Consider the following 14,305-nt stretch of genomic DNA (forward strand, 5'->3'; position numbering starts at 1 on the left):
GTGGTGTTGGAAAAGACTCTTGAGAGTCCCTTGGACTGCAAGGGGATCCAACCAGTCCATGCTAAAGGAAATAAATCCTGAATCTTCATTGGAAGGACTGATGCTGAAGCTGAGCCTCCAATACTTTGGCCACCTGATGGGAAGAACTGACTCATTAGAAAAGACCCTGGGGCAGGGAAAGATTAAAGGCAGAAGGCAAAGGGGAAGACAGAAGATGAAATTGGTGGGTGGCATCACCGACCTGATGAACATGAGTTTGAGCAAGCTCCGGGAGTTAGTAATGGACAGGGAAACCTGGCATGCTATACCCCATGATATAGCAAAGATTTGGACATGACTGGGAGACTGAACTGAACTGAACTGATGTACAGAAGACATCAGGGAGCAGAGAGAGGTCTTTGGGGTCCAGTCAAGCCTGTGGCCCTGGTGGGAGTGGTGAAAGATTTAGGTGGAAGGGGAGGCTTCCCATCCTCTTGTACACATCCTTGAATTCAAGGCAAGGAGCACAAGATTTTGAATATGTTACCAAATATTGTTTTCTAAACAAAAACAAAAACAAAACAAAACACTGTTTTCCTAAGGAGTGAGAAGTTGGACTAAGTCTGTTCTCTAGATTTTACTGAGGGGTGTGGAAAGGATCTGGAGTGGGCTGAGTCTGCAAAAATTAGGTGACCAGTTGCTGGAGGGCCAGACTTATGGTAGACATTCTGCATTAGATGGAAAACAAATCCAGGGAAAAAGTGTCCCTTCTGCAGTGTACATGCCAAAGTATCACATTGTTTCAGCAGATGACTTCAATGGTGTTTTGGGGCAAGCAAAAATGCATGATGGGTTTTTTGCTTTTGTCAATTCCTGTGGGTAGTTAAATGACTAAATGTTTGATTATTTAATTGCATGGATGGAATTATGCTTGGGGAAGGAAAACTAGATGAACTCCACACTTATTTCATCATTAAACAACAAGCATAGGAAGGTTACTAAGGCAAATATTGGTAATTTAAACATGAAGGGCTAAATGCGGAAAGATTTATTTAAAAGGCTGAGATTGAACTGTACAGGTTGCCATAGTTGTTGCTATGACAAGTAGCCATAACAGCTACTTGTTGCTACCCTGGATATGTGGGAAACTGACAAGACAGCATGAGCCTTTACAACTATCCTTGCAGTGTGATTTCAGGGGAGAAGTAGTTGACAAGGAAAGGCTGGTAAGGCTGAAGAAGGGAGTGATCTGAGACAGTAATCATTAGCTCTTGTGTGAGCCCAGAAAACAGAAGCATCGGCTCAGTCAGAGTTCTGGGTCAGGGTTCAGAAATAGATGTCATTTGGCTTGAATCAATATTTAGCCTTGGGGATGGCAGCCATAAGCTCTAAATAGATTTCCTTCTCCTACGTGGCAGAATAATTCGTATTTGTTCCAGACTCAGGAACTCAGAAAGCCCTCTCAGGGCCACTTGCTCTTTGCAGGCACACATGCAATCTAGAAGGTGGAATCATCATCATGGTGCCCATGTTCCAGATGAGAAAACTGAGGTTAAGAGACTTTATCAAGATCAAATAGCTAAACACGTGAAAAGCTAAGCACAAACCCAGGGTAACCGTCCTCAAATTGTGTGTTTTTGCTCCACACTCACTGGCAGTGGTGGGTGGTGATCTGGAAGCAATGCTTAAGCAGAAGAAAGCAATTTTCAGGCTTCAATTCAAGAAAGTAAGGAAAACCACTAGAACATTCAGCTATGACCTAAATCAAATCCCTTATAATTATATAGTGGAAATGAAAAATAGATTCAAGGGATTAGGTCTGGTAGCCTGAACAACTTTGGATGGAGGTTTTTAACATTGTATGGGAGGTGGTCACCAAAACCATCCTCAAGAAAAACAAATGTGAGAAGGCAAAGTGGCTGCCTGAGGAGGCCTTAAAAATAGCCGAGTGAAAAAGAGAAATGAAAGGCAAAGGAGAAAGGGAAAGATATAATCAATGGAATGCAGACTTCCAGAGAATAGCAAGGAGAGATAAGAAAGTCTTCATAAGTGAACAGTGCAAGAGTTAGAGGAAAACAATAAAATTGTAAAGATTATAGATCTCTTCAAGAAAAGTGGAGATACCAGAGGAAAACTTTATGCAAAGATGGGCACAATAAAGGACATAAAAGTTAAAGACCTAACAGAAGCAGATGAGATTAAGAAGAGGTGACAAGAATGCACGGAAGAACTATACAAAAATGGTCACAATGAGCAGGATAGGGATGATGCTGGCGTTACTCACATAAAGCCAGATATACCGGAGTATGAAGTCAAGTGGGATTAAGGAAGCATCACTACAAGAAAAGCTAGGGAAAGCAATGGAATTCCAGCTGAGCTGTTTAAAATTCCTACAGAATGCGGCTGTAAAATGCTGCATTCAAAATGTCAGCAAATTTGGACAATTCAGCAGTGGCCACAGTGCTGGAAAAGGTCAGTTTTCATTCCAATGCAAATGAAAGGCAATTCCAAAGAATGTTCAACCTATCATGCCATTGTGCTCATCTCACTTGATAGCAAGTTAATGCTCAAAATCCTTCAAGATAAGTTTCAGCAGTACATGAACTGAGAACTTCCAGATATACAAACTGGTTTGAGGAACCAGAGATCAAATTGCCAAATCCATTGGATCATAGAGAAAACAAGGAAATCCCAGAAAAACATTTCCATCTGCTTCACTGACAATGCTAAAGCCTTTCGCTGTGTGGACCACAACAAACTGTGGAAAATTCTTTTTTTTTTTTAATTTAATTTTATTAAACTTTACAATATTGTATTGGTTTTGCCATATATCAAAATGAATCTGTCACAGGTATACATGCATTCCCCATCCTGAACCCTCCTCCCTCCTCCCTCCCCATACCATTCCTCTGGGTCGACCCAGTGCACCAGCCCCAAGCATCCAGTATCATGCATTGAACCTGGACTGGTGACTCGTTTCATATATGATATTATACATATTTCAATGCCATTCTCACAAATCATTCCACCCTCTCCCTCTCCCACAGAGTGCAAAAGACTGTTCTATATATCAATGTCTCTTTTGCTGTCTTGTATACAGGGTTATTGTTACTGTCTTTCTAAATTCCACATATATGCCTTAATATACTGTATTGGAAAATTCTTAAGGAACTGGGAGTTCCATATCACCTTACGTGCCTCCTAAGAAGTCTCTATGTAGGTAAAAAAGCAGCAGTTAGAATCATACATGAAACAACTGAAAGATTTAAAATTGGGAAAGGAGAATGACAAGGTATACATTCTCACTCTGGATATTTAACTTATATGCAGGATACATCATTCAATACGCTGGTCTGGATAAATCCCAAGCTGGAATCAAGATTTCTGGAAGAAGTATCAACACCCACAGATATGAAGATAACACTACCCTAATAGCAGAAAGCAAAAAAGAGCTAAAGAGCCTGTAGATGATGAGACGAGATGAAAAAACTAGGTTAAACTCAACATTCAAAAAGCTATTCACAAAAAGACACTCAACATTCATGGCATCCAGTCCAGCCACTTCATGGCATATAGATGAGGGAAAAGTGGAAACAGTGGCAGATTTTATTTTCTTGGGCTCCAAAATCAATATGGACCTTGACTGCAACCACAAAATTAAAACACACTTGCTCCTTGGAAGGAAGAAAGGCTATGAAAAACCTTCACAGTGTATTAAAAAGCAGAGACTCACTTTGCTACAGAGGTCTGTAGTGTCAAAGCTATGGTTTTTTAAAGTAATCAGATACAGATGTGCAATCTGGACCATGAGAAATGGTGAATGCCAAAGAAATGAGCTTTTGAACTGCGGTGCTTGAGAAGATTCTTGAGAGTCCCTTATACAACAAGGAGATCAAACCAGTCAATCTGAAAGGAAATCAACTTGTGACCCCTGCTGTCTCAGCTGAGGCATCTACTGAGGGCCTCCAGGTGGAAAGAATGGATGCTTCCACTGCAAAAGTACCTAACCATGGCAGCTCCAAGCAAATAGTTTGTAGCCTCACCCATGGAGAAGCTCAGAAAGACTGAAAGCCCCGTGTACCCTGGGTCTCCCTATACATGTGTTGCATTCTCCCCAGCAGCACTGGATGCCAAGGAAAGGGCATTCTGGGCCCTGGAGGAGGGGTATGGCCCCACTGGGGCCATCACTTACCAACTAGGACTGGAAAGGACAGAGCAGGCATATGCCACAGTGACCTGGTGACTGGGTGTGGGACAAAAGGGAACCAGCTCTCCATGAAGTACCTCACCCAAACTCCCCTGGAGGAGAAGCCCAGTGATAAGATCATCTGAGATGGGATGAAGAGAGTCTATTTCATTACCCCTTATAATGCTCCTGAATGAGGAGGTGGTGGAGTTGGTGGGTCATCACAAACTCTTCCATGGCCTAGACTATCTACCAGTTGCTTTCTTTGGGGCTGCCTCTCCCCAGCTTCAGTCATGTAGTTCTGGAGGAAATTGACAATCATGTGTGCTGCTGGGTCAGGGCCACAAGACCATGTGTAGCCAATCATAGGACCCCATGGTCCTGCCAGGATGGCTGATCTAGGACTACATGTGATCTGAGGTGGGTCATTCAGAGAACACCCTTGAACTCTGATGTCTTCAATCTTTTCTTTCTTTATTGGAGATGCCTTCAGGATATATAACCCTAGGGCAGGTAGCTTGGTCTCCCTCACTAGGTGTAGATGCCTTAATGAAGAAAGTTGTCAGGCCAAGACCATCAAAGAACAGGGAATGAAAGAGTGAGGGTGTGAAAGAGAGAACTGATGACTTCTGATTTCTTGGGTCCAATCACAGAGACCTTTTAATTTGCTCTGATTCTTGTGTCCTGGATTCCAAGAATCATTTCAATGAGTCTCTCCTTTCCTTGAAGCTAGGTGGAGGTGGGCTCCTCTCAACTGTGATTCAGACTTTGTTCTAGATCCTTCCCAATCATTACACCTCCCAGACTCAAACAGAGGCACCCGTTTGTTTCAGCACCATTACGAGTGAAACCTTTTATACTTTATTGAGAATAGGGTGTCCAGACCACCAAATACAGTTCACAGGCATCCTGGGCAGGAGTACCCTAAGTGTGATTTAGTGTTTGCTCAGAGTGGCCTTACTGATTCCTGAACAATTCCAAGCATTTATACCACCTATGCCAGGACAATTCTGTCATTTCCTCTATCAAAGACTGAGAAAAACAGCCTCAAGAAGACATCACCCAGGATCCAGGTCTCTCTAGATGTCCTCACTTTGCTCTCTTGAAAGCTGGTATAGCAGTGGCCTCTAGTATCTTGGGGGAGTCAGAGACACCCACCAGTCAGCCTGAGCTCTGATGTGTGACTCCCACAAATATCTAGACCCAGCATAATTCTTGGTTCTCTTTCCCTCTTTTGGTAAGTATCATGGGATTTTCCAGTTAGCAGGGGATATGAGAGTTCATCCACAACCAAAAAGGGCCAATACATGAGGTTGCCATGTGGAAGGGTGTGGGGGAGTGGAGGACTCGGAGTTGGGGACACAGAGGAATGATAAACAACAAAGTCCTACTGCAGAGCATAAGGAAATATATTAAATATCCGGTCATAAACCACATGAAAAAGAATAAGAAAAAAAAAATATATATATATATTTCTGTATGTGTATAACTGAGTCACTTTGCTGTGAAGCAGAAATTAATCCAACACTGAGGATTAGCCACACTTCAATAAAATATTTAGAAAAGAATAAGAGTGTCCATAGTTCTTCTCTCTCCCTATTTCTTTCCTTCTGACTCCTGCTCCTTGTTTTCTCTGCAGAGAATGCTGGTTCTCCTCCTGTGTCCCCACAATCCATACTTTATTAAAAAACTTTATTTTGTATCGGAGTATAGCTGATTAATAGTATTCTGAGTTTCAGGTGGACAGTAAAGTGACTCAATAATATGTATCCATGTATCCTTGTCCCAAAGATACCCCTCTCATCCAGGCTGTCATATAACTGAGTGGAATTCCCCGTGCTACACATTAACTCATTGTTGGTTATCCATCTTAAATAGAGCAGTGCCCACAACACATTCTTGAAGACTTAACTTAGGAACTCTGGGAAGCTTCCTTCAGCCCGCAACTCACCCTCTTTGGCCACTCCAGGCTTGGGTGGGTAATGTACTCTGATTCCCCATCCCCACCGGTGAGTCTGTAGCCCTCATCACCCCGAGTAAGTCCCCAGTGCCCCAATGCAGAGCACCTTGGGATGCCTTTTGCATGGAATCCAGTGCAATTTTCCCTAGAACCAAGCAACCCTCCATATGGCTCCATGAATTTACAGTTTTAGAATTCCTGAAATTCCCTCCCTTCCTCAAAGCCTTCTTTGAGCCCATCAGCCAGCTCTGAACTGCCCTAGGGAGCTGACATGAAGCCTCCACCCTGTGCTGGGGCTGAGAAGTCACTGTGCACCCTTTATTCACATTAACATCCAGCCTCCCCACAGAGGGGTCAGGTATCCCAACTCACAAAGGGGGCACCCGGCCAGAGTTAGGGGAAGATGCATCCGAGAACTAGGGTGACCATGTAATTTATCATCCAAACCAGGAAAACTGTGAGAAGGGAAGGGAGACTGTTAATCCCTATGATGAGACAGCACACTGGGACTGTCCCCAGTCATTCTCCATGTCACATGACTTATTTCAAGGACTGCTAGAGCTGACTTTCCATGTTCATCCAGCTGAGGGTTCAGATAGAACTGAAGCTCTTTGAGGACTGATGACCTGAGTGTTCCCATCTCCTTGTGACTCCCACCATGCCAGCATGGCGTGGTGTCTCCACATTTATTTCAGGATGATCAGTGTCCCACACGGCCCTTTACTCTCAGGTGGTTCGTCTTGTGGGAGGCTCTGGTCAGCCCCAGGGCTCAGCAGCACCTGCAATAGTGTGAGATGGCCTGAAGAGGGCGCCCTCCTCCCAGCAGCAGCCCAAGGTTTCCTGCAAGTTCCTATTTGAGAACCACCCGTCAGGGTTCTCCCCTCATCTTGAGGATGGAGGCTTGAGCTGGGACTGGGTAGTTGATACCATTGATGGTGAAGATAATAGAGGGCAGGGTATTGTCCACAAAACATGAAACGTAGTGCTGTTAGAGAGGGAGGGAGAGAGGTTGGCCCTGGATCCTTCTTGGGGTTGGAGACTGGCAGTGACCCTGGGGCATGACCCCTCACCTCGGACCCCTGTGGCATGGCGCCGCTGAGCTTCTGGATGTTATTGACCAGTCTTCTTGGGCCAAGGATCAGTGATGTTCTGGTATCAACAAGGGCCTTACAGCAGCTGGAACAAACAATAATCTTTCTTTTCATGGAGATGCTGAGAGACATTATGACAAAGCAGGCATCAAGGTCACTCTGAGTCTCCCCAGAGCTGCCCCCTTCCCGACTGTCTTCTAAACAGACCTTTGTCTCTTGCCTTCTTTTCCTTTGTTCCTGACACGGCACCTTCCTTGACATCCTTGAATGCAATACTGGATTACACCAGGCTCTTTTGCACCTTGACACAAGCTGGTCTTCCTTCCTAGAGGAGCCCCCTCCCCTTTGACTAGCAAATTTCTTCTCATCTTCCAGATTCCAACTTAATTGTCATGGTTTCAGGGAAGTCTTTCTCCCGGTGTTTATCAGTCTCCTTTCTTGACAGTCTCTGTAGACACTTCCTCATGTCTAGCATGTGCCAAAGTCACAATTCACTATGTATGTGTCTCATTTCCTGTGCAGCTACCTTCTTAGATGTGAGAGCATGTTTAATTCTCATTGCCTCCCTAAAGTGCCTGGCAGACAGTGGATGCCCAAGGCTTATCTGTTTAGTGAGTGAATGAAGACTGTGAAAATAATGAATGAGAAACATTCAGAGAGCTGTATCTTGTGGGGAACAATAACGGGTCAATCGCAGAGTGAAGATGGAGATTCATGAGGGCAGCAGATTCTCATAGTGGTGGGAGAGAGGGGCTCCTCTGGGAGATGGTGTCTGCCAGCACTGTTTCTACAACCAGCTCAGACCCTGAGACCCTGGCCAGGAAATACATGACTAGCCCACAGAAACTCCAAAGGACGGGTCAGCTTTTGTCTGAGGGTATCACACAGAATCCTATCAATTATGCCTCTTGTCCTCAGGTCACTTCTGGATCCCACTGTCCTGATTCTTTGTTATAGCCTCTGCCCCACTGTGTGCCCATGAACATGTGGTGTCTTTTTTATTAGTTGCTTTCAAGTCTTAAAACTTCAGCAAATCTCTCTACACTGCTCAGTACTTGCTCCCTTAGGAGACCAGTTCTCCCCATTTGCTCAGGACTTTCCCCATTTTTAAAATGACATTTATCTGTGCTGAGACTCTTCTATGTCCCAGGTAGCCCCGGACAGTTGGTCATCTTATACCTCTGTTTAGGCTGGAGAAATTCTCCCTGATCCTCTGTTCAACACACTGTAGAGTCCTCCATCCATGCTCCATGCCTCACAGGGCAGTGGGCACAATCCTCTCCCAGCTGTACAGACCTCTCTGGACCCATTTAGGACCCTGTTCAGAAGGCCTGGGGATTATGGACCCATTGGTTTTTTGCATATCTATCTGTATGTGTGTTTGTTTGTATATGCGTTTGTATGTGTGTTTGTATGTGTCTCTGTGAGTGCTTGTGTGTGTGTGACTAGCTATGCATGTTTATATGTGTCTCTGTGTATGTTTATATGTGTCTGCTTGTGTGTTTCCATGTGTCTATGTGTCTGTCTGTGTCGTTGTGGGTGGTGTATATGTCTGTGTGACTGTGTGTATGAGAATGGATTTGTGTGTGTATGCCTGTGTCCACGTACTGTAGTGGGAGCATCACTTGGGCTGACCCTCAGTGGAAGAGGTTGCCGGTCCATGTATACACTCCAGTCGCCCACTTTGATCAATGATATCCAGTTGAGCGCTCCCTGACAGTAGGATTTATCTACCCCACCAAACATCACCACACTGCCTTTCGCCCTGCATATGAGGAGAGAAGAGAGGAGGGGATCCTTGGAAGACAGTAACAACAGCACTGTCTGAGAGCTTTGCTGGTCCACCCATCAAGGCCCTAATAAGGTCCCAATACAGATGCAGAAATTGAGTGTAGGAGTGATTGAGATCAAGACTAAGGTCAGTTCCTGGATAATGAGTGTCACAGAGAAGGTTAGAAGCTGAGTCACCTGGCTGCGCTCCACCCACTGTATCTTCTGAAGATGCCCTACCTCCTGCAACCTGAGTGCTCAGACACACTCAGAGGACACGGTGCTGAAGCATAATGGGTTTCTCCTTGTCTAGCTTGTCATTTTTCAGGAAAATCAAAGCCTGGGAGTTCTAAGGGTGTGGGGTCAGGTCACGCAGAGTTGGCTCCACTGGCCTGTGACCTCTACTGTCCAAAGGGCCCCACACTCAGAAGGGACCACACCTCTGCTCTCCACATGTGTCTTCAGCAAGGCCCTTGCTGACTGCACCTCAGTTTCCTCATATGTCTCATGAGCTAATTAGACCACCTGCTGCGTGGGGTTGTTGCAGGATTAAACCAATTATTATCTGAAATGCTTGGAACAGTCTGTGAATATAAAAGTGGGTGCTTTCCCCCCCTCTTCTCGCTTCCAGCAAAATGAACCTTGAACTGCTCGTGGGCAGAGGAGCTGCAAGTCCACACCTCAAGCCACTCTCTGGGTTAGCTAATTTGTTTGCTCATGTGTCACCATGGGCACTGCCTCCCCCAGAACATGATCGTGTGGGTAAGATGGCCAATGTCTATGGGAGTCAGGCTAGGAAGGGTCCTGTCAGATGGTCCTGCATCTGTTTTGCAAAAAGGGGTCACTCCATAACCAGTCCTGACTCAGCTTCTCTTTAAAGTTTCCTGAACGGTCTCATAAGCAAGAAATCCCTTCATGCTCCCAGATCTATAGGCAATGCTGAAGGTCTCTTGGATAGGCCGGAAGGTGGAAGACTTGTAATGTCTGAACCTAACTTGTTTAGCTGCAGACACAAGAGATGAGTGTCATCAGGTGCCAAGAGTGGAAACAGGGTGACAGGGCAAGTGAAGGATGATCCGGGTATGGGGTGTCTATACTCACAACAGGCTGAACTGCGGCAAAGGAGGGAGGGCATCCACAAGTCAGATAAGCCTGTGTCAAATATAACCTGGAATTCCTGAAGGGGTGTTCCAATGGTGATGTTACCTTCATAGAGCATCTACTGAGAGAAGGAGGGAATGGGTTAGTGCAGAACTGGCTACCATCTATTCACAAACTGATGTTTCCTTCTGGGTGCTATATATCTCTTGAGACCACTTTCCAACCACTATGAAGCTCACAGACTTTGATCACAGAGGTGCTTGTTTTTGATTTTTTTTTCCTATGTTACATTGTATGCAGGGTATTGATTTTATGACCAGGTGTTGAAGTAGTACCTCCTGCATTGGAAGCACAGAGGCATAACCACTGGACCTCTAGGACTATTGTACACCCAGAGAAATCCTGGTGCCTTCATTTGAGAAACTCTATAGTCTCTTCAAACCCAGCCTTAGCACCCCTTTCTCCAGGAGGTCCTTCTTGATCAACCCCAGCCACTCCCTCTAAACTCCAACAACATCCAATCAACAACAAACAAGTGATCCTTTCATGTGACATGTATTTACTCTTTGCCTATCTCTCAGGCTGGCATGGGCATTCTTGGAGACAAAATAAGCCCTTTTTCTAATCTGAAAACAGTAAGTGCTGTGTTAGATTCTGATGGCCTTACATGGAATACAGGTTCAGCAACTTTTTACCGCTGTGGTTCTTGCATCTGTGGAAACTGAATTTGTCTGCCTGGTTATTCACAATTGCTTTGCAGTCGGTTCTATCTTCTGATCAGAAATGTTTCACTCTTTATCTGTAACTAGTTGACTGCTTTAGTTCAGAAGGAACTGCTGCTGCTGCTACTAAGTCACTTCAGTTGTGTCCAATTCTATGCAACGCCATAGACAGCAGCCTACCAGGCTCCACCGTCCCTGGGATTCTCCAGGCAAGAACACTGGAGTGGGTTGCAATTTCCTTCTCCAATTCAGGAAAGTGCACAGTGAAAGTGAAGTCACTCAGTCATGTCCAACTCTTAGCGACCCCATGAACTGCAGCCTACCAGGCCTCTCTGTCCTTGGGTTTTTCCAGGCAAGAGGACTGAAGTGGGTCACCATTGCCTTCTACTCAGAAAGAACAATCTCCTTCAAACTAATGACACATCTTTGACACAGAAATGGATGTTTACCTGCCACCTGGTAATTTCTGGGCCCAGTCACCAAGACCAAGAGTTGAGGATGATAGTGCTTTCTCCTCTGTGTGGGGACCCTGTTGTCCAGTTTTTCTGCCTCTTGCAGGAGCCCCAGCCCCAACATCTCACATGGCATCTCCAGATGAGCCCCAGTGCTAGGCTATAGCACCAGGGGACGCTTGGATCACCTCACAAAACACTCACATCCATGATGTTCCTTAGGGGGTGAATAATTATATTTGAGCCACGAGAAGAAATCTGAGACAGTCTGTAAGCATGTTCCTTGAGGAAATTGTTCATAATGTTTTTTTCACTGAAGGTATTTCTCATGGTCTTCATTTTCCTTAAAGGTGTTCTTTCACTGAACATTTGACAAAGAAAACAAAGAAGATGCTACAATTAGCTGTCAGTGTTAAGGTATAACTGTCATTGTAATGGCTCTGTGTATTTTCTAATCATTTTTATGAGTCACCTTATTATAAGAATTTTATGCATATTCCATGGCAAAGACGTATGTTTGAATAAAGATTCTGTTCTGTAAAGTTGGGTAAGCCATATGACCATGTGGGGTCTCATTCTCCCCTTCGGTAAAATGGTGGAATGTAATGACTCAAACCCTCCAAATAGAATATCTTGGGGATAAGTGAAGTGATGGATATAAGGCACCTGATAAATAGGAAGTCTCAACAATGACAGCCATTAGCATTTCTGTTGCCATCCCACTGTATCCTTCACATGGAAGCTCAGGGAAGGAGGTAGAAGGGGGACTCTTATCCTATTTTACAAGGGAGGAATTTGAAATGCAAGAGGCTTGTGAATTGGCTGTGGTCACAGTGCTTGTCAGATACAAAATAATGTATGAGTAGCTCTCCCAATCTTTCTCCAAGTTGAAAGAGAAGACAGAGTTGAAAGAAGAATCCAGGAGATAGGGAACAAGTTCAGAAAATGTAGAAATTTAAAAGAAAACACAACAGAGAGAAATCTACTCACAGAGACTTCTAAAGGGATGGAGAGATAAATGATAGTGATACAGACATAGACATATACACACACTGAAGTATAGAGAGAACGAAAAGGGCATGCTAAATAAAAGGTAGAAAAGTGCTATTGCACAGGACCACACCTACATCTGCATTGACTGTGCACTGAACAATTGCAAGGAGTTCCAATTTCAATAGGTCATGACATGACTGGACCACAGAGTTGTGCAACTATGCAAATCTACACCAAGAACCTTGGGTCCCACAGTTCCTATAGTAAAGTACTTAGCAGGAAAGGGTTGAATTTTAAGATTGTCAGGGAAATATTCCATTCTGTTCTAAACCTGCTGAGTAGAAGAATAATCAGATGAAAAGAAAAATCACAGAAAGGAAGATGACGTGGTGTAAAATCTCCATCCATACATGACTCTGCAATCTGAGAAGGCCACCAGCCCGAGGAGGACAAGTCATTTCATGCTTCTTTCCTGGCTCCAAGGACTCAGGAAAGTTCAGGTCCTTAGCATATAGTGGTGACCCAGAGCCCCTAGTTATATATGTTCTGACATGCCCTAGTTTAGGCCAATAGGTCTGAAACAAACACAAAGGTCTCGATAAAATCTTTACCTTCATCATTGTCCTTGGCTAGTGGACTTTGAAGCTTCTCAGAATACAGAGAATTGAACTGTAATCTCTTCCTTTAAGGTTGGCTGGAAAATCAAACTGATCTGCATGGACATCTAAGAAGATGGGAGAACCTTGCCTACTTGGATTAAAAAAAAAACTGCTAAGAACATCATAAAAATGGACACTAAGGGCCATGCTTGACATTCATCGTTTCATGTCATCTTCCTAGCCACTTCATGAGATATGCATTACTGTCTTCATTGGAGAGGAGATTGCTAGGAGGATAAGTTGTCAAATGGCAAAGTGAAGACTTCAGGGACAGCCCAGGGACATACAACTGGCTTTAGGTAGTGGGTCTAATGGCAGACATCAGGGGCACCTATATTGCCAGTCTGCGTCAAAGATTTAAGACCGAGCAGTACTTCAATTCCATTTTTTCAGTATTGGAAGAAATGTCATATGCATCCACAAGATATTTTATAGCATCCAACAAATGTACAAGGAAGAACTGTGTGCTAGGCTCTGGGTTAAAAGTTTCAAAGTCAAAGTTGATGAAGACAAAAGTAGTCTTTATCTTAAGAGAGCTATCAGTCTAATTCTCAGAAAGTCATGGTCCCCGGAGGCAGGAGATATGATTATAGGACTAGGTGGCCATATTGAACCATGGGCAACACAGACCTTACCACTAGGAGCAGCCTTTCCTCCACTTCACCCATGCTGGAAAGCAGGCCAGTTGGCCATGTTTTCAGGAGAATCGGAAGTTTGGGTATTTATGTACAATCTACTGATTTTAATGTTAGCAACTAATTTTTTTCCCCAAAAACAGTGGGAATGAAATATCCACAGTGGTGTGCTGGAATCAGCCTTCAGTCTCTGCAGGTTTTTAGTTCTCACCTAGAGTTGGGAGTGCAGTGTGGACCGAGTAGAATTTAATTCATGTCGGTTGATTTAAAAAGAGACTGAACGCATATTCAACATGTGTGTTTCCTTTCTATTTATAAAGAAAGAACATCAGGGACATACAAACCAACAAAATTTAACTGCTGAAGGTAAATGGATATATTTCTGATATAATTTTCCCATAGGGTCTATGTCATGAAAAATTTTGTCTGCCAAACCAAACATACACAAAAATAAGTTTGAAACGTCTTCCCAATCAAAGAAGACAAAACAACTGTGACAGTCAAGGTAAAGACAATCATGTTTAATGACTCATCCAGGACTCCCAGGGCCTATTTCTACATGAGATCTATCCATGCCTGTCCCTTGAATAAAACAGGAACCTCTCCTGTTGCCAGGTGTGTTTAGATGGAGCACTGTGACTTAATCCGCATTTTTGCATGTTGCTTACATTCAGTTCTGGTGTTTAAATCCCAACAGGGGGAATATGACATCACTGACAAATGACATACATATATACCCTTTAAACTATGGTGTTGG

General features: G+C 44.0%; 1 protein-coding gene across 1 annotated transcript; it reads right to left on the minus strand.

Annotated features, from left to right (window-relative positions):
• Nucleotides 1–5,159: 5,159 nt before the first annotated feature.
• LOC109554095 (pregnancy-associated glycoprotein 1-like) lies at nucleotides 5,160–13,581 on the minus strand. Its single transcript, XM_070782798.1, has 5 exons — nucleotides 13,544–13,581; nucleotides 8,871–8,981; nucleotides 7,196–7,337; nucleotides 7,011–7,110; nucleotides 5,160–5,299 (listed from the first exon to the last, which is right to left on the minus strand). Exons 1-5 carry the CDS (start codon nucleotides 13,579–13,581, stop codon nucleotides 5,160–5,162), a joined length of 531 nt encoding a protein of 176 aa, XP_070638899.1.
• Between the last annotated feature and the right edge of the window lie 724 nt (nucleotides 13,582–14,305).

This window comes from Bos indicus, chromosome 29 (assembly GCF_029378745.1).
Source record: "Bos indicus isolate NIAB-ARS_2022 breed Sahiwal x Tharparkar chromosome 29, NIAB-ARS_B.indTharparkar_mat_pri_1.0, whole genome shotgun sequence".
NCBI classification, from domain to species: domain Eukaryota; kingdom Metazoa; phylum Chordata; class Mammalia; order Artiodactyla; family Bovidae; genus Bos; species Bos indicus.